The sequence below is a fragment of the Mus pahari genome, chromosome 1, assembly GCF_900095145.1.
Source record: "Mus pahari chromosome 1, PAHARI_EIJ_v1.1, whole genome shotgun sequence".
Taxonomy (NCBI): domain Eukaryota; kingdom Metazoa; phylum Chordata; class Mammalia; order Rodentia; family Muridae; genus Mus; species Mus pahari.
In genome coordinates this window covers 17,281,053-17,299,991 of record NC_034590.1, presented here as the reverse complement: position 1 = coordinate 17,299,991, position 18,939 = coordinate 17,281,053, and the positions used below count along the sequence as shown (strand labels likewise).

Here is an 18,939-nt window from a genome sequence, read left to right as displayed (position 1 = left end):
TCCCCAGCTCTATCAGGACATCCCCCCCTCTCTCCCCCCCCCCCCCGCCACTCTGTTCAGCCTCTGAGCCTGTGCACTTGTCCTTTAGTCCTTCCTGATTGATCCTTTTCATCCAGTTCTCATGTCACTTCTCTCAGAGTTGGCTGTGGCGGTGCCTACCCACAGTCAGGCCTGCCCACACTGAGAGGACAAGTCACAGTTGGGCAAAGAGAACCTGAGCCTGCTAGAAAAGTTCCTTACTCCTCAGGGTGGGGCCTCTTTGCGGTATGACCAATCACCCCCAAAGTGTAGTGGCTAAGACAAGACATGCGGGGTGGCAGGGTCTTGTTTTCTAGCCCCGGCTAGCTTCAATCTCACAATCCTCCTGCCCCAGCATCCAAGGGTGATTGATTGCAGATGTGTACTACCATGCCTGGCTTTGACTATCCTTGACTGACCCTTGACCTCTGTGACTCATCACCCTTTCCTCTCATCTCCGTAGACCCGGTCCCAGCTAGATCCCCATCCTCTTGTCCCCAGATTCTCCTCCCAGCCCCTGGCACGGCCCTACATTCCTGGTCTCTCCCCTGATGTGCTTATCTGCTTTCTTCTTGGCCATCAGAAACCCCTGGGAAACTTAAGTCTGCTCAGGTTGAACCCAGCTCTTAGTCAGGGAGAACTCTCGTCTCACTCCTGCACTCAGGAGTGTCCATAAACCACCTCGGTGACTGGATAAAATAATGACCAGAGAGGGGCACAGACAGGTGAGGGGAGGGTCAGAGGTGGGGTGGGGGGGTGGTGAGGTGAGTGAGTCAGAGGTGGGAGCCGGGGCAGGGTTAGTTCTGGAGTGTAAGGACTCGGCAAATCCTGGGGTGACAGTGGGAGTCGGTGTCAGGAACCGGGTGCAGCTGTTCACCATGGGTGAGGGTCTTGGTCAGTGGGAGAGAGCATGTTCTCAGAGAGGTTAGTCGGAGGTACAGAAGGAAGGGGAGTCAGGAGGGGTCGTGGAGAGGAACTACTTACCCTGGGGGGAAGGGGCTCGTCCACTAGGGGGATATCCAGGCTGCTGCGTTGGCGTTGAGGTCGGGCAAGAAGCTTGGGGGACCTGGCTTATGCCAGCATGGGGGGGGCAGTGGGGGAGCACCAGTGGCTGAGGATGAGGGAAGAGGCCAGAGAGTCAGGGCGGGTGGGGGAGATGGAGATGAAATAAAGACAGGTGAGGAACCTTGGGGTTCAAGGTGAGGGAGGATAGGGAAAAAGGCGGTTTGGGGCCGAGGGGCAGAGTAGAGGGAAGTCCAGTGCCTCCCCCACCCCCTCTCCTTCCTCCCGTGGGCTGGGAGAGAGGAAGGGTCTCTGGGGAGCCCCTCGAGGGCACCTCACCTTTTCGGATGGAGCCATCAGGGGAAGGGGCATAGTCTGTGACAAGGAAGCAAGCTCGGTCCCGGCTATAGCGACCCCGGCTTCCAGGAGTGATCGGGCTCTTGTCTTCCGGAGACATGGCTGGCTGGTCGATGGCGGGGCAGTCCTCATGGGCCAGTGCAGCTGCTGCAGGGTCTCCATTGGGACGGGGGTCGACTGCAGGAAGAGAGGCCAGGGAGGAGAGAAACTGAAGGCCGTCGATGACAGTGATGGAGATTCGAGTGATCTTGGGGGCATGGGGTACAAAGTTGCTGGTGCCACGGGGGTCGGTGCTAAGAGGCAGGGAGGGCAAGTGCGACTGAGAGTGTGGACAGTGGCTGGCTAAAGAGCAGAGGTGAGTACTAGGGAGAGGCGGTCAGGTGTGACTATGTGAATGTCCAGAGGAGGAGACTGTGCCGTGCTTGGTACTGGCAAGGTGGCTCGGGCTACTGCGGGCCTGGCATGGTAGTGTACACCTGTCACCCATCACTCAAGAAGCAGAGGCAGGAGGAATCCGTGCTTGAGGCCAGCTTGGGCTCCATAGTGAGATCCCATCCCACACCTCACACCCCATCCCACCCTCCAAAAAGAAAAACAAAAACCCAGAAAGGGTGGGCACAGTCATCAGTGTTCCGGCGCAGAGCACTGGCGGGGCAGAGAGGATGTCACGGGTTTCAAAGCGGTTGCTTGGGGACAAGTCTGGGGTGCGGCAAAGGGTAGGGTGGGGAAGGGCTGGGAAGGTGACAGGTGAGGGAGGGTGAGGTGGGGGTCCCCTAGGTCCTGACTTGAGCTATTTTTAATGGATGGAAAACTGGGTCAGTGGCTAAGGGAGCAAGATGGGGGGCCAGGCAGACTAGCTCATTTTCTTGACCTACTTAAGGCCCGGCGGGGGGTGGGGGGAGCACTCACCTCCTTCCTCCAGGACACCCAAGTCACTGCCTGCAAAAAACAGAGTCCCCCAGGACACACATAACCCGAGAAATCAGGCGCAATGGCTAGCTTTCTCCTCTCCTCCCTCCTCTTCCTGGCCTGTCTCCTTATTTAAAAAAAAAAAAAAAGTTTAAGACAAATCTCGCTCTATAGTCCAGGCTAGCTCTGAACTCACAGTCCTTCTGCCTCAGCTTCCCAAATGCTGGGATAACAGGTGTGCTCAACCAGACCCGACTGCCTCTTCTCTTACAAGAACGCTCTGAGATCCCCAGGGTCCCCCACTGCCCTCTGCAGACCCTGCCTGGCAGCCCTGCACCCTGACTCAGCCCTGCACCCTGACTCTGCTGGCCTTGGCCTGTGTCTCTCTCTTGCCTTCCTGTAGGCGGGGCATGACCTCTGGCAGCCTGACTCCACTTGTCTCCCTCTCTTGAGTGACCGGTCCTTTCCCCTGCTCTGGCTCTCAGGACTATCGGCCACAGTCACAGGCAGGTGACGGTAGCCAGGCCTGCCTCTGGCCTTCCTAGGAGTCATGTGAGACCTCCTATGTTTTACACTGAGCCCCTTTCTTTTTAAGAGGAGGTCTCATGTGACTTAGACTGACCTTGAACTCCTGATCCTGCCTCTTCCTCTTCAATCCTGTAATTACAGACACCAGGCCTGGCTCTCGTTTCTTTTTTCTTTCTATCTCTCCCTCTCTTTCCTTGCCTTCTTAAATAGATACAGAGGTATCTCTAAGAACCGACATGAACTAGTAGCTCAGGAAGCCACTCAAATCTTGTGTTTGTATGTATGTAGCCCAAGACAGCCTCAAACATGTGTTGACCCTCCTGCCTCGGCCTCCCCAGTGTTGGAACTACAGGGGACATCACCACGCCCTTCTCCCCCTCTCTCCTCTCCACTTTGAGTTTTCAGACAGACACATGTAACTCAGGCTGGCCTTGAACACCTCATCCTCCTATCTCTATTTCCAAGTGCAGGAGGTACCAAGTACCTCCAAAGGATGGGAGGCATGCACCGTCACACCTGGGTTTCTGCATCTCCTCCTCCAAAGACCCTCACTACGCTGCTTCTGACCAGGGGCCTTTGAGAGCAGCCTGGCTGAAATCCGTGGTCACAAACTCTTGTATACAGAATCCTGTTTCTGTGGCTCCTTGTGCCCCCACTCCAGCCTTCCAGCCATTTGTCCTTTCTGTCTGCTCTGTTGCTTCCCAACCTACTCTGCCTGAACCTAAGAGAAACCCTGCCCCTTCGTCCCCTCCAACCCTGCCACTTTCCCCCCAGGTCTCCCCACACCTCCAGTCCTGGCCCCAGCCTCACCTGCCCTGTTGGTTTCAATCACCTCTTCTTGAGCCAATGGGCAGGGCTCACCAGGGGCTGGCAGAGGAGGCAATCCCATGATTCCCAGGCCCCCAGCACCACCCCTGAGCAGCCCGGGGTGCGTGTGGGGTCCAGGTGGGTAGGCCCCGGCCACAGTCACCCCCATGGAAGGAGGGGTGATGGGCGGCGGCGGGCTGATGCCACCGCTGCCGTGGTGGGGGTGTGGTGGGGGCGGAGGCGGGGGGTCGGGCTTGCAGTAGTTGGGTGAGCCAGGCTGTGGGGGCCTGGGGATATGTTTGTTTTTCTTCTTTGGCAATTTCTGCTTGGCCATAGCCAGTGAATAGTACATGCCGAAGTTGTTGACAATGACAGGCACGGGCATGGCAATGGTCAACACACCAGCCAGGGCACACAGTGCCCCGACTAGCATCCCAGACCACGTCTTGGGATACATGTCTCCATAGCCCAGGGTGGTCATGGTGACCACAGCCCACCAGAAGCCAATGGGGATGTTCTTGAAGTAGGTGTGGTTGGAGCCCAGGATGTCGTCAGGGTCAGCCCCGATGCGTTCGGCGTAGTAGATCATGGTGGCAAAGATGAGGACCCCCAGGGCCAGGAAGATGATGAGTAACAGGAACTCGTTGGTGCTGGCCCGGAGCGTGTGGCCCAGCACACGCAGCCCCACGAAGTGACGGGTCAGCTTGAAGATACGAAGGATACGAACAAAACGGACGACACGCAGGAAGCCCAGCACGTCCTTGGCGGCTTTGGAGCTGAGACCTGACAGGCCCACTTCCAAGTAGAAGGGCAAGATGGCCACGCAGTCGATGATGTTCAGGCTGCTTTTGAGAAACTCCACCTTATCTGGGCAGAAGGTGACCCGCATGAGAAACTCAAAGGTGAACCAGACCACACACACGCCTTCCACGTAGGTCAAAAAGGGTTCCGTCTCCACCTCCACGTTGGTGATATTCTCCGGGGGAGCCCCAGGGATTGGGGAGGCCTGTGTCACCGTCTTGTTGCTGATATGGATGAAGCCCTCGTGTGTCTCCAGGCAGAAGGTGGTGATGGAGATGAGGATAAAGAATAGGGAGGCGAAGGCCACATACTGCAGGGGGACGGGAAAGAGAATGGGGGGTGACTGACTTGTATCACTGGCGTCTAAAGAACTTGCTGGTGGCCTCGAGGTCCCCACTTCAGGACCCAAATCCTATGAGAATTCAAGCGTTCCCATTTAATGCTTCTGCCATCAGTTCTGAGACAGGAACAGAGGTTCAGGGCAGGAGCTTGCCACAGTGACCCAGGGGAAGAGCCTTTTCTGGGTTCTGTATCAGGGTTTTCCAAAAGGATTCAAATACTATACTCTCAGGTGGGGATGAGAACAAATACAACACTGCCCATGTCCCAGAGGTTTGGGTCTCAGCCTGGCGCTGGGGAAGGGAGAGGGCAGGTGGGGACACGGGGGGGGGGGACGGGACACACTACCCATAACAGCCTGATGCACGTGGGTGAGCACTATGCCCCCAGACTCATTCCCAGCCCTCTTTATTTTGAGACGGGGTCTCTAATTTAACCAGGCTGGCTTTGAACTTACAGCCCTCTTGACTCAGCCTTCTGAGTAGCTGGGATAACAGGCCACTAAGCCCGGCTCAAAAACCTGGGTTTGAATTGGTCAATTGGAGCAAGGGTTAAGCTTTCTCAATCTGTATTTTGTTTTTTAATGGAATTGTTATGAAGATTTGGTGAGTGTACAGTGGCTTGCTTCCAAAAACAGTGCTTGGCTGAGCGCCTAGAACACAGTGAGATCCGAGCTGTTACTAGGGTACGGTGATCAGTTAGTGGGGGGCAAGGATGAGGGGGTCAGAGAATGGCTAAGATCTAAGGACCTCATTGTCAGTATCCCACTGCAAACAGAGACCTGGAGGGGGGGCAGTTCAAGGATGTTGGGGAAGCTGTAGGGGGAAGGCGTTAAGGTTCAGACTAAGGAGAAGAAAGAGGAATGAGGAACGAAAAGCCTTGTGGACGGGTTATGGTTCTGGAGAGGTAAATTCAGGGGCCTAGACTATGGGCCAGAGTCCAGTAACTCGGGGGGGGGGGGTGAGTAGGCCCTGGGTCTTAGGGTAGGGTTAGGAGAGTGGTCAGTAGTGTAGACCACCGACTTGATTTCTCCGCAGTAGAGAAGAGGCCCGAGGCCTCTGCAGAGCGCATGCCCGGAGCCTCCCCTCCCCCACCCGCAGGCTGCAGCACTGCAGTGGAGGCGGGTCGACCCGGCCCGGAGGAGGGCGCGAAGCGGCCAGAACCATGGACAGCTCCCCCAGCCGCAGTGCGCAGCCGCAGTGCCCTGAATGCCTTAACTCCTTCCAGGCTAAAGCGCCGCAAGCCAGCGCGCAGCCGCAGTGCCTAAGGTTTGGGCTTCGTGGCTAGAAGCCACCTATCCTACAACTTGCGTAACCCCTTCCTTCCCAGGGACCCGAGGAAGGGTGGGCAGCCACTACAGCGCACAGGTGCAGGGTTGGTTTCCCCTGGAGTGACCCTTAAGCAGAAGGCATGGAGGGATACCAAGGCTCTGTAAGAAGGAAAAGAAAGCGGAGCCAGAAGGACTGGACCCTGAGCTTGGAGGTGGTTTACGGTCCCAACTTGCAAGAAGGTCCACCTGGAGGTTGGAAAGTACCAGCACACAGCAGATACTCAAATAAATAAATAAATAAAATTTAAAAACTGTGCAAATAAATGAGTAACCTTCATAGCAATTCTCAGTCCCTAATCTGACTGTCGCCCAAAGACTATCTCTGTCTCAGCACCCTTCAATGGGGTCAAAGGAATGAAGGACTACTCAGGCCACCGAGTGGGGGAGGAGATGCTCAGAGGCCCAAAGGAGTATCTGGGGCCATGTCCCTCCTGCCCCTCTTACTTTCCCCTTCCCCCAACTCAACCCCAAATGTCGCCAATTCAGCGCTTCTAAGGGACTAAACTTTATGTGAAGCCTCCGTTCCCCCCACTTTGTTCCCCCCCACCCTCCCCCCGCAGTACGAATGCGGCACTGCGGCTCCGCGTCCTTCCTGGCCCAGGACGCGGCACGGTGGGGGGTGGGGGCGAGTGGAGAATGGCTCTCCCGCTACCCACTTCTGCTAGTGCCCCCTTTTTCCTGAACTCACCCCCAAGCTATTCCCACATACCTCGTTCCAGGGTCTCTTGGCCCAAAAGAAGTTTCAGGAAGAGGGGGGCAAAGAAAAAAAGAAACTATGGCCAGAGCTATCAAGAGAGTCTTCATGAGGCCTGGGAAGTTACTGAGGCTTACAAACTTCCAGGAGTGCTCTTTGAGGGACTCTGGGGGTTTCTAAGAAAGGAGAGGGTGGAGAAGAGAGGAGGACCGGGGAGGGTTCTGGGTTTACACCAGGAGAAGCAAACAGAAGATGGTAGGGGATGTGGGTAAATGGGGGTGAGGGGAGCAAGGCCGGGAGAGGAGAACCCTGCGGGTTGAGCTATCTCAGGAGGGGTTGGGGTAGGAATTGAGAAATTTCTGGGTTGATGACTGGAGTTTAAGGTGACACAAACTTCTGAAAGTCACTTGGCAGAATGAGAAAGTAACCGGGGAAGGAGGAATGGAAATGAGATTAATCCCCGAGACACGGGGCAGGGGTGCATTTGAAGGGAAGGATTGTGAACTGTGAGCAATTCGGAGGGGGAGACACACATACTGGGGGTACTGGAGAGGGTAAGTGTAACACGGGGCTCTTTTGGAGACACAGGAGTGGAACCTGCTGGACTCGAGGGAGGAAGTCCTTTGCAGGAGGCTGGTAAAGAGGGTGAAGGATTTGAGGGTTTTAGAAAGGAAGACGCCACCCCCAGCACACACTCAGCTAGGTTGTGGGAAACTGTCCTGACCAGGACCAGTAGTTCAGAAGACTCTGGGGGTTCCTAGGGGGGCGGGGATCTTCTAGAACTTTGAAAGCTAAGAGCAGAAGATCACAAACAGCCAGGAGGCCCAAAGTTGAGAGAAAAACGGATCTGGAACTTCAGAGGGTCTGGAGACGGGTGGGACCTGGGAAACTGAGGATCGGGAATAAGTAAATGGCTTCGGAGTGTTCAAGGGACAATGGGGGAGTTTTGGAGAGGCTGAGGACATTCTGGGGTTCTGCCAAAGGTCTCAGAAGGTGTGTGGGAAAGGCGTGATGGGACTGTCAGGGAAATCCAGCTAGGAAGCTGTTCCCCAGGATCTATGATAACTAGGAGCAGCAGCGAGTTTGGGTTTAGAAGGTCCCAGGGACGCTGAAGTTTTCGGGAGGTGTCCTTGGAAGGGTGGCCTAAAGAGAGGGGTGTGTTTGCAGGGGCGCAGAGAACTCCAGCTGCAAGGAGGAAGGGCTTCCAGAGAACTGGAGGGCTCAAGAGGAAGAGGGACACTGGGATGGAGTGCTCCGGAAACAGAGCCGTTGGGATAATTAAGAGTGCTCGGAGAGCGCGCTCACCCTGGCAGCTCGCGACGAGTAGGGGTCCTCAAAAAGCGCCCACACACGGGGCTGCCAGCGCCGCCACCAGGTGCCGCCCGCGCCGCCCGCGCCCCCGGCAGGTCCTCCGGCACCTCCGCCCGCGTCCTGAAAACACAGACGCTTGAGCTCGCCGCCTGCCCCGTCCAGGCCGCCGCCTCCTGCGCCCGCCTCGTCGTCCAGTCCCGCATCGTGCGCGCCTCCGGCGTTGGCGTTGGCGTTGGCCGAGGAGTCCGGGGCCTCGAAGGAGTCCAGTGCCTCCTCAGCGTCACGGTGCTGGCGGTAGGTCATCCAGCAGCAGGCCTCCACGTCCGTCTCGTCTATGCCCCAGAAGCCCAGCTCCTCCTCGAAGAGCGGCCCGCACACGTCGGCCGGGCAGTGCAGTTTGCCGGTGCGGTAGTAGTTGAGCACGTAGGCGAAGACGCCCGGGTGACGGTCGAAGAAGAACTCGTCCGTGCCCGGGTCGTAGTCAAAGCGCGCGGCCGCCTCGGGCTCGGTCAGCCCGGCCAGTCGGGTCCCTGGCAGGGTGCGCAACGTGGAGCGGTACGTCTCATGGCGCACGCCGCCCACGTTGATCACGATCTTACCGCTGTCGCCGCCGCCGCCGCCGTGCCGCCCCATGGCCACCGCCGGCAGCCCGGGGCATGGCTCGGCACGCCGGCCCCCAGGCCCGCAGGCAAGCGGTGCACCCGCCGGGGAGGCGGTGGTGCCGGGCTGAGCGCACTGCTGCTGCGGCGGCGGCGGCAGAGGCGGCGGTGAGGACTCAGGCGGCTGCGGCGTTGGCACCGGCTGAGGCTGCTGCTTGCCGGTCCCCTGGCGCCCGCTGAACGACCAGACGCACACTGAGCTGAGCATTGGACAGGGAGGCGGGGCTGAGGGGGCAGGGTCTCGGGGGCGGGGCCCGGATAGAGAGGCAGACGTGATAGGACAGGAGGAGGCGATGAATGGATGGGAGGGTGTGATTGGGCAGGTGGAGGGAGGACACGCGCTGATTGGGCTGAGCGACTGGGCGGGACCACGGCTAGGCAGACTCCGACCCAGCGTAGCTAGAGGAGGTGGGGTTGCACAGAAAGCTCAGGGATTGGATCCTACCTAGGAGAGGGCAGGGCGTCAAGGGGGACCCTAAAAATGCCTAACTCAGCAGCACAGCGAAAATGGAGACCTCAGAGCCAGGTATGGGAAAGAGCCAGGTACCGTGAAGGAAGGGGGATCAGGCGTTCAAGGTCATGCTACAAAGTGAGATAGAGGCCAGCCTGGGCTGCATGAGACTCTGCCTTGAAAAAAAAAGGCCTATCAATTCTGTTGGGGGGTGGGGGGAGGAACGGGTTAGAGGGGAGAAGTCACAACAAGAGAAGCTGACAAAAAGAAAACAAATTGCTTAGAGCCCGGGCAGGCAGGACCTACACTGAAAAGGCAAATGAACGGGAAAGTAGGAATGATTGGATGCAGCGAGCCCAAGAGATTATTAACAGTCCTTATTGGGCTGCGACGGTGAGGGGGGAGGGTCTCAACTGGGGTGGGGGCGGTACAAGGGAACTGGAGGTGGAGTTGGAACTTGATTAAGTAAAAAACTGACAGGAGACAGTCGAAGCGGAAGATACTGGGACGCTATGGTAAATAAAGGAAGGAAGGAGAGACCTGGGAGCCTCTGCGTGAAAGCTAGGGAGGGGCGGAGGCTGCAAGTTGTGGAGTTCAGGGAGGTCTTTCGGTTCGCTGTCCTGCTTCAACATTAGCATCCCAAGTAGCTGAGATGACAGATGAGCACCACCAGGTCCAACTGGAAGTTGCAAACTTGGACTTCGTTAGATGGAACTAGACCTGGGCGAAGAGGATCCGGATGAATGGGAGACACAGACAGATGGACAGGGTCTGTATCTTATATGAAACATCTTCAATAGTCCAGAGGAAGATGCGACTAGTAAGTGGATGGCAGAGTGGGGCGCTAAAAATGAGCATTTAGAGAGCCAGAAGTCTCCAGGCCAGTAGGATGGAGTTCTGGAAATGAGACACCTGTTAGGGGAAAGACACTCATTGCTGGACACGGGGGTGGGGGTGGGGGTGGGCTGGAATAGAGAGATTCATTGTCAGAGACCCCCCCGAGTATGGTCCACTACGTCTTAGGGAAGGGACAAAAGTTGCCAGCTGGTGGAAGAAAGGGGATGAAGCCTAGACAACAAAGAGTGCAGACAGAAGGGCCAAGAGATGGGTAAAGGAGTGGGCACCAGGCATGCAGGAAAGAGCGCCACCGCGAGCACGGGCAACAGCCTCTCAGCCACGAGGTGAGACGGGACCCTTGGGAAGGGGCGGGGTTATGGAAGGAAAAGTGAGAAGCCAGAGGAGAGACCTCACACCTCCGAGCGGGGAGGCCCCGCCCTCTGGGCGGTCCTAGGCGCAGGGCCGGCAGAGCGCGAGTGCAGCGGCTGCGGCGGGGGCTGCAGCGGGAGGAGGCGCCTGCGGGAACGAAGAGGGCGGGTCACGGGCTGCGGCGGTCGCTGGCTCCTCGCCTTCCTCTGCAGGCTCTACGCGGGTTCGTATTCCCGTCTCCAGACCCGTTCCCGCTAAAGTGTGTCTGTCACCTTTCTCCGTTGTCTCTGACTGTCCTCCTACCTGTCCCCACCACTCTAGGTTTCGGGTTTCTCTTTTCTAAGTCTCTGTTTCTCCGTGTCTCTATATGTGGATCTCTCCTTTCTCTTTGGGTCTCTGTCCCCCTCCTCTAGGTCACAGGCCCTCTCTCTTGGTCAGTTATCTTCCCCATCTGAATCTGTCTCTCTCTCTCTCTGAGACTCTGCTTCTCCCTTTCTGAGCCTCTGTCCCCAGCTTCCTCTCCCCAGCCCTCCCTGGGCTTTTGTTTCTCTCAGGGTCTGTGTCTTCCTCTCTCCCTGGGTCTTGGTTCCTCTCTGTCTCTGGGTCTCTTGGTCCTAGTCTTGCCTTGGTCTCTGTATCCTGCTCCAGATTCTGAATTCCCGTTTCTGGGTTCCCTACCTCAGTCTAACACCCCCCCCCCCCGTTCCCATCCTGGCAGTAGTTGAGTCTGTCACTCCCCGGGAGAGTTGAAGAAATGGGGCCTGTCCTGCAGACCCAGGAGTGCATCCTCACCCTCCCCAGACCCTGGAGCCCCCTCCTCTGGAGACTCCAATACTCTGATGGATCCGCCAGGGCAGAAAACAGAAAGAGGCGCTCACTGCCCACTTTGTACTCCTAATGCTGGCATATCACAGAGGGACTTGCTGTGAGGGAGTGGGTGTGGATCCCAGGTCAGTTAGGGATAGGCTTGCAGGGATAGGGCGGGGTTGGGGATGCATTAGAGGCTGAGGAATGGACCTAAGTCACAGTCCTTTCACACCTCACCTCCACCCGGACTTGGCTGCTTTTAGCAGAAGCCATGCACAGGATCCAATTACCAAATAAATTGGTCAGAAGTTGGGAGTGAGGTGGAGGCTGGCGAGAGGAAACAGAAGACTTGTGAGGTTAGAGGCAGGCAACAGTTTGAAACTCATGAAGGCTTGGGGGATCTTGGGTGTTGTCATCACTCCAAGACCTCGCCAGGGTGTAGGGAGAAGGCTTGGTCACTAGGGAATCACCCCCCTTCCACCAGAGGCTGGATGAAGCTAGTTACAGGGTATCCAGAGGGGGACAGAATCAAGACTGGGTGAGGGACGTAGGAAGATATCTGGCCCTTTCTTGAGACACTTTTCTCCATCCTGGTTTAACTCATCCATCCACATCCTTTCCCCAGACACCTTCTGTCATCCCTCTGACTGTCTTCTCCCCTATTCCCAAGGCCATGTCACTAGGGAACCAGTCTTCCCTTCTTGGACTTCAAAGATTCCTTTGTGCTCTGCTCCCTGCTCCCATTCCATCAGTGCAAAATCCAGGAAAAAGTCTCAGTAAATCGGAGACTGGAAACTCACAGCATAAGACCCATCCCCACCCCACCCCCAGCCAGACTGTGGTGGTGCGCGCCTTTAATCCTGCACTCAGGAGGCAGAGACAGGCATAGCTCTCTGAGTTCGAGGCCAGTCTGGTCTACAAAGTGAGTTCCAGAACAGAGAAACAATGTCTTCAAAAACAAAAACAAACAAAAAGACCCCCCCACACACACACATGTACTTTGTACACACACACACACACACACACACACACACACACACACACACGTACTTTGTCTCTCCTCAAAGCTCAAAATCCAGGGGGATCCTCTGCTGCAATCTTTGGTCCCGTATCCCTTGTCTCTCACAAGCCTAGATGTAGTCTGTCTTCCCACTCCCAGAGCTTGAGCCTCTGCCCCCTCCCCGTACTCACCCCAAATTTAGACGAGGAGGGGACTGAAGGGATCTGGCGGCGGGGGAAGAGTGACCCGGGGAAGAGTGAACGTGCCCCGACACCTCTGGGCAGCGAGAGACTTGCTGATGGAGGCTGTGACATCACCACCGGAGGAGGGACAGCCCTTGCTCCCCACAACCCAGGGTCTTCAAGCTCCGCCTTTATGTCCGACCCAGGAGCCTTGGAATCCCCAGGGAGAGGGTAGGACACACAAGATCCGTAAGATGATGACTTCTTTCCTTAGAACAAGGACTGGAAAACCCTTTACCGATGTAATAATCCCCACTGCCACCTGTCGCTGTCATCGCTACCGGTCGCCTCCCACGCTTGTTGTGGCTGTGGCAGCCTCTAGCGGGACGCCAGCAGGGAGAGGACTACAAAATCCGTGATGCTCCGCGGTGTGCGGATCTTTGACTGCAGACAGTGGGGGGCCAGAGGCTTCATGGGGATTGTTGTTCCCTCTCGCGGGCGCGCACCCTGCAAAATGGGATGCTTCTCTTCCCTCCCCTTTCTTAACTCCAGAGGTCAAACATTCATTTTTCCCCTCCCCGAAAGTTACCCAAATGGTATATCCTTACATGGAAAGTTGATTTTTTATTTTATTAGAATTTTTTAATTGGAAAGAAGCATAGTTGCTGTGGCCCTGTTTGCTTCTACCCTAACCCGGGCGTCTTCTGAAGAACTGCGCCTGCGTAGCCTTTTTTTCTGCTTGTTTTGTTGCACGAGACTGAGCACGCGCCAGTCCCACGCGCGGGCCTACGTTTTTGTCCCCTCGGTCAAAGACAGCCACATAGGGCCCCAAAAAGACATCCCCGAGGATCCAGAGGGGTCCCTCAGGCTTGGGGATATCCAAGGCTTGGAAGCCCAACAGGCAGAGGCCAACGTCGCTCTGAAGAATCTGCAAGGTGACGACAACACAGGACACTGTGTATCACGGGGCTCCGGGTTTGATTGTCCCATCTACACCCAGAAGAGGACAAGGAATATTTCTAGCTGGGCATGATGCCATCAGCCAGTGATGCCAGCACTCCAGAGACAAAGGCAGGAGGGTGGGGAGTTCAAGGCCAGCCAAGGCTATACACATAAACTCCATTTAAAAGGAAGAAAGAAAGAAATGGAATAAAATGAAAGAGAAGTTATGAAATGGCTCAGCCGGTAAAGGTGCTTGCTGCTAAGTTTGCCGATCTGAGTTCAATCCTCAGACCCGCTCGTAGTAAGAGAAAAGTTGATTCTTTTAAATTGTCTTTTGACTTCTATACACGTGTTGTGGTCAAGGGCAGGCTCACACACAAAATAAATAAAAATTTTTTTGAAAGGAAGAATAGAAAAGGGAAAGCAAGGTCCAGGCTGGGTGCCGGCAGGCCTTTGATCCCAGCCCTTGAGAAGCAGAGGCAGGAGAATCTCTGAGTTTGAGGCCGACCTGGTCTATATTAACAATTCTAGGCCTGCCAGAGCTCCACAGTGAAAGTGTGTATAAGAGCAGAGTTCCTGTGTTGGATTCCTGGGCCTGGTGCGTCAGAGTCCCACCTGTACTCTCTCAAGCTCAGTTTGTTACTCTGAAGTCACTATGGCTGTCGACTTACCTTGATGACGTAGTCCTGGCCTGTGAGGTTAAACCAGACTCCACCAAGGCGGAAGGAGACAGGGGGAAGCTCTGGTATCCTGGAACACTGCATGAGGTACTGCGGAAGAAGAGAAACACTAAAGGTAGGCAGGTGGCGCTTGCTCTCCTCAAGTGCCTTAGGTGGCTCCCTAGTGCCCTGGAGTACAGCTTATATTGGGCAGTCAGGTATTCAAAGTCTCCTGTAGGCTTCTGCTATTAAGTCCAGTTCTACATGTTTCTCCCCTACCCACCTGGAAAGCATGTTGGCTTCCTCCTACTGCCTTCTGCCCTATCGCTCAGACCTCCAGACCCACCTGCCCTCTTTCTTAACTTCCTCTTTACCTGCTTCTGTCCCTTAGGCAGCAGCTCCCCACCAGTCTTCCACCAAATTCCCAAGATCCTCCAGCATACCCGCCAGCGCCAGGAGTGGTCCTCACCTGCCCATTCAGGAAGGGAAATCCCCCAATGGCCTTATTCAAGGCCCGGATCTCCTCACTAGGTCCTGTGATGAGGGATGTGCCTGTGTCTAGGATGACACTGCAGCCCTGGGCACAGAGATTCAGCCCTGTGCCGACCTTCACACTGCGAGGGAAGGATAGGGAAGGAAGGAGCTGTCATCAGAGGCAGAGCCTGGGTGTCCAGACCCTCAGCTCAAACCCCATGAAGCCAGCTGGGCTCCTCACCTCTCCATGTGGACCTGCCAGTAGGCGGGGATGGTGACTGGTATGAAGGTGAGGGGAGGTACGTAGTGAGCGGGGTCTGAGCCCCCCAGGACCAGCTCTCCCCCATCAGACCCTGCAGAATCCCTGCGGAAGCAAAGTGTAGTTAGGCGGCTGGTGTTTCATCTGTTGGTTTCATCTGAGGTGGTCAGGGATGGGACTTCCTCCAGTTGGCTTCTGGATGGGTGTGCTGGCTGGTTTCATGTCAACTTGATACCAGCTAGAGTCGGCAGCACATGTACTAGAATTGGAACGACACCAGCTAGAGTCACTGAAGATTAGGGAACCTCAGCTGACAAAATAACTCAATAAGCTCAGCCTATCGGCAAGCCTGTAGAGCATTTTCTTAGTGATGGATGTGGGAGGGCAGGTGGTCCTAGGTTCTATAAGAAAGCAGGCTGAGCAAGCCATGAGAGAAAGCCAGTCAGCAGCGCCCCTCCACGACCTCTGTTTCTGCCTCTGGGATCATGCCTGTGGTGGTTTGAAAGAAAATGTCCCCAGAGGGAGTGGTACTACTATGAGGTGTGGCCTTGTTGGAGGAAGTGTGTCACTAGGGGAGGGGGTGTGTCTCTGACACTCAAGCCAAGCCCAGTGGTTCACTGTCATTTCCTGCTGGCTTCGGATCAAGATGTAGAACTCTCAGCTCCTTCTCCAGCACCATGTCTGTCTGCACGCTGCCATGCTTCCTGTCATGACAATGATGGACTAACCTCTGGAACTGTAAGCCAGCTCTATTCAAATGTTTTCCTTAATTAAAGAGTTGTCTTGGAGTCGGGCAGTGGTGGCACACGCCTTTAATCCCACACTTGAGAGGCAGAGGCAGGCAGATTTCTGAGTTCAAGACCAGCCTGGTCTACAGAGTGAGTTCCAGGACAGCCAGGGCTACCCAGAGAAACCCTGTCTTGAAAAACAAAATAAATAAATACAAAAGAATTGTCTTGGTTATGGTGTTGCTTCATAGCAATAGAAACTTTAACTAAGACACTGCCCTGTTTGAGTTCCTGTTTACTTCCTTCACTGATGACCAGTGATTTAAAAGCATAAGCTAGGGCTGGAGAGATGGCTCAGAGGTTAAGAGCACTGACTGCTCTCCCAGAGGTCCTGAGTTCAATTCCCAGCAACCACATGGTGGCTCACAACCATCTGTAATGGGATCCGATGCCCTCTTCTGGTGTGTCTGAGGACAGAAGCATAAGCCAAACAAACTCTTTCTCCTCCAGCTCGTTTTTGGTCACAGTGTTCTATCCTGGCAATAGTAACCCTACCCAAGACAGGCGGGTAGGGGAGTGCAGGCAGGTCCTTAGCTATGGGGACTGGAAGCAAGACAAAGATGACCTTGGAGTCCTGATCCTGCTTCCGCCTGCCAAGTACTGTGCTGCCAGGCATGTGTGATCTGAGAAGGGCCTTTTGAGTATAAGGCTGTGCCTACTAAAAGCTGGTGAGTAATGGCTGACCCTAGCTCTCGGCTGGGCTCTCCAGTGAAGTGCGAGCTCTCTTTGGGGTGAAGAGGGGGTCCTTAAGTGCGGTACTTGTCAAATGGGCCTGGAATTTCCTGTTTGATTTCAAAGTCTGGGGCGTTGTGGCCCCATGGTGAGCATAGTGGGTGTGTTCTGAGTTGCCACTTAGGTTGTGGGTTTTTTCTCGTTTTTTCTATATTGGGTAAGCACTTCCCGAATGCAGGTAGAAGCTCTTGTGTGGGGAGGCTGACTTCCTTCAAGGACCACCGGGCTTCCTGTGTTGATAAATGGAAACTTCCCGAAGGAGATTTCTTGGGGGTGTTGCAGTGATTGTGTGCCAAGCCGAACAACCACCATCTTGGGTGTTTAACTGTGCTCTGTTGTAAAAGTTCGTCCTAGCTGGCCTTGTTGACTGTTTACACCCCTCATGGAGGGCTGAGGGGCGCCATGGGATCCTCACCTGAGTATGCAGCTGCCCCCCACTTAGACAACTCTGCTTCAACTGCTAGTGACCTGGGAGACGTGCTACAGTGTACAGGCCAGGGAAGACTGGGGGAAGCTCCATCCCTGAAGCTACCGGGAATCCCCTCATCTCTCTGGGCGAAGGCTTTTCAGGGACAGCCTTTGAGGGGGAGGAGCACACTCACCATTGTGAGCAAGGCCTCGCCTATTCTCTGGAAGGAAGCATATAAACTGATTGGTTCCCCAGAGTAAACTGTAAGAAGGGTGCCGAGGTATCGGAACACCTTAGGAGGACGGTAGATGCCCCTTAAGGGATTTTAGCCATATTTGCACTCTCAGGTATGGAGGTCATTCCCACACGATACCTGTTGAGGTAAAAGGAGAAGATGGGTCTCTCCAGCAGCCCTTGCTCCACCATCGCATCCAGCGGAGGCTGAACTCCGCCCACAGCCAGAGTGGGGAAGCCGAGGCCCAGGATCCCATCAAAGTGGGCGAAAGCAAAGATCAGGCTGGGCTCCCACAGAGCCTCTCCAAATGTCACAGAAGCATCGTGGATCCCCCCGATCTAGGGGTAAATTGATGTGGGAACAGTTACTTCTAGAAACGCATTACCCTCCGTATGGCCGAGACCCTGCTTGGGATCATTGGGAAAGGAGTCTAAATGGTCTACATCTCGTTTCTTCCTAAAAAGCCACACACATTTGCTCGGGAGGTTCCACCCCACCACCATCCAGGAAGCCCCACTTCTGAGGAGGCAACGCTTATCTGCAAAGGAAGCCTCTTATGCCCCGCCCCTTCACAAGAAGCCCCATCTTCTTGCTAAGGAGACCCCGTCTCTTTGCTAGAAACGTTACCTCCTTTCCCAGCAGACCCTACATCTTTCTAAGAAGCTCCATTCCTTGCCCAGGAGACTCCCACCGCCGTGATTCCCCACTCCCACCCCCACCCACCCCCATCCACCTCTTCTCAAGAATCTCCTCCCTGTCTCCTATCAGGGCCTGCCTCCTCAAGCCCCTCCCTGAACCAGATGGCAGTGGATTCTGGTTATAAACTGGAGTCTTGAGCTGCTGAAGTCACCCACAGTCAGATTTTCCTGGCTCAGGATTCCGCTCAGCCGCCCGGTCCCATACTGAATGGCAAACTTGGTCCCATTGGGCCGAAAGGAGCTGGAGGCCTTGGGATTAAAGCGATGGTGAAACCCTAATTCAAGAGATGAGATAGGTGTCAGTCAGGGCATGGGAGACTCAGCACCTATGAGGACAGCCTAGGGAGCACTGAGGTCAAGTCCCTCGTCTTCTCCCATCCCGACCCTTTGGCCTTCTTCCTCAGGGGAACTCACAGCATGCCAAACTGAAGAAATGACATCTAGTGGACGGAACCCACAAGTTGGAAGAACCCGTGTCAAAGACAACGGTGAAATTCTGAGGAGGCGTTCCCAAACCAATATTTCCAAAATACTGGGTCTGATGGCACAAGAGAACACAGGGTAAACGAAGAGCTGGTTATTCTGCCGCAAGGGTGAGAACAGGANGGGGGGGGGGGGCGCTGGGACTCACGTTCATGAACTTGGAGAGAGGCACAAAGGAGGGGTTGCCACCAGAGGTAGGGGTCCAAGAAAGCTCTGCTGGCTGTTCCCATCCATTCAGTGGGTTTAAGATCCTGTGTCCAAGGTGGATTCGTCGAAGAGGGACACTAGAGAGAGAGAAAGAGACAATTTGAACATTGACAAACCAATGCATCCAGGAGACCCTCGTGTGACAGATGCCCTCCATAGGACCTGAAGGTAACGATCCCCGAGGTCCTGTAGGAACAGTCATGGACCAGGAAGTGCTGCTGAGGGCGGCACTACAGAAGAAAGGATCTGTGTACAGGACCTCAAAGACCTGCCAGGATCCACATACCTTACAGTAAGCTATTCCCCAGGAAGCAGCATTTCCTGTGGGGTCCAAAGATTCGCCCCCCTCTCCCGCCGCAGCAAAGTTGATGGGAAGGGAAGCTGGAGAGATGGTTCAGTGAGTGGTTAAGGACACTTGAGGGTCAAGAAGAAAACATGAGCTCTGTTCCCAACACCCATACTGGGTGGTTCACAACCACCTTTTCCTCCAGCTTCAAGAGATGCAACACCCACTTCTGGCCTCCCGCAACGATGAGCTCACCTCATATACCCACACACAGACGCACACATAAGCACATCGTTAAAAAGAATGATTAAAAGTATATATAAGGGCCGGGCGTGGTGGCACATGCCTTTAATCCCAGCACTCGGG

At 55.3% G+C, this 18,939-nt stretch overlaps 2 protein-coding genes across 9 annotated transcripts in view; both read right to left on the bottom strand.

The window, feature by feature from the left end:
* Kcnc3 (potassium voltage-gated channel subfamily C member 3) overlaps window positions 1–9,309 on the bottom strand; it is a 12,793-nt gene extending 3,484 nt beyond the window's left edge. For 3 of the 8 annotated variants that reach the window (XM_029539816.1, XM_029539837.1, XM_029539806.1), the window contains exons 1-4: window positions 8,091–9,309; window positions 3,625–4,732; window positions 2,287–2,316; window positions 1,360–1,554 (exon numbers count right to left, since the gene is read on the bottom strand). In XM_029539816.1, coding sequence (XP_029395676.1) covers window positions 1,360–1,554; window positions 2,287–2,316; window positions 3,625–4,732; window positions 8,091–8,963 — 2,206 coding nt within the window. In that variant the 5' untranslated portion in view covers window positions 8,964–9,309. Of the gene's footprint in view, window positions 1–1,002; window positions 1,130–1,359; window positions 1,555–2,286; window positions 2,317–3,624; window positions 4,733–8,090 lie in introns of all 8 variants that reach the window. The other 5 variants (XM_029539823.1, XM_029539830.1, XM_021204565.2 and 2 more) reach the window with 3 other exon arrangements.
* Window positions 9,310–13,012: 3,703 nt separating this feature from the next.
* Napsa (napsin A aspartic peptidase) overlaps window positions 13,013–18,939 on the bottom strand; it is a 13,112-nt gene continuing 7,185 nt past the window's right edge. The window contains exons 2-9 of the mRNA XM_021210525.2: window positions 18,229–18,364; window positions 18,012–18,135; window positions 17,754–17,872; window positions 17,038–17,237; window positions 14,718–14,840; window positions 14,472–14,616; window positions 14,015–14,113; window positions 13,013–13,329 (exon numbers count right to left, since the gene is read on the bottom strand). Coding sequence (XP_021066184.1) covers window positions 13,090–13,329; window positions 14,015–14,113; window positions 14,472–14,616; window positions 14,718–14,840; window positions 17,038–17,237; window positions 17,754–17,872; window positions 18,012–18,135; window positions 18,229–18,364 — 1,186 coding nt within the window. The 3' untranslated portion in view covers window positions 13,013–13,089. The remainder of the gene's footprint in view (window positions 13,330–14,014; window positions 14,114–14,471; window positions 14,617–14,717; window positions 14,841–17,037; window positions 17,238–17,753; window positions 17,873–18,011; window positions 18,136–18,228; window positions 18,365–18,939) is intronic.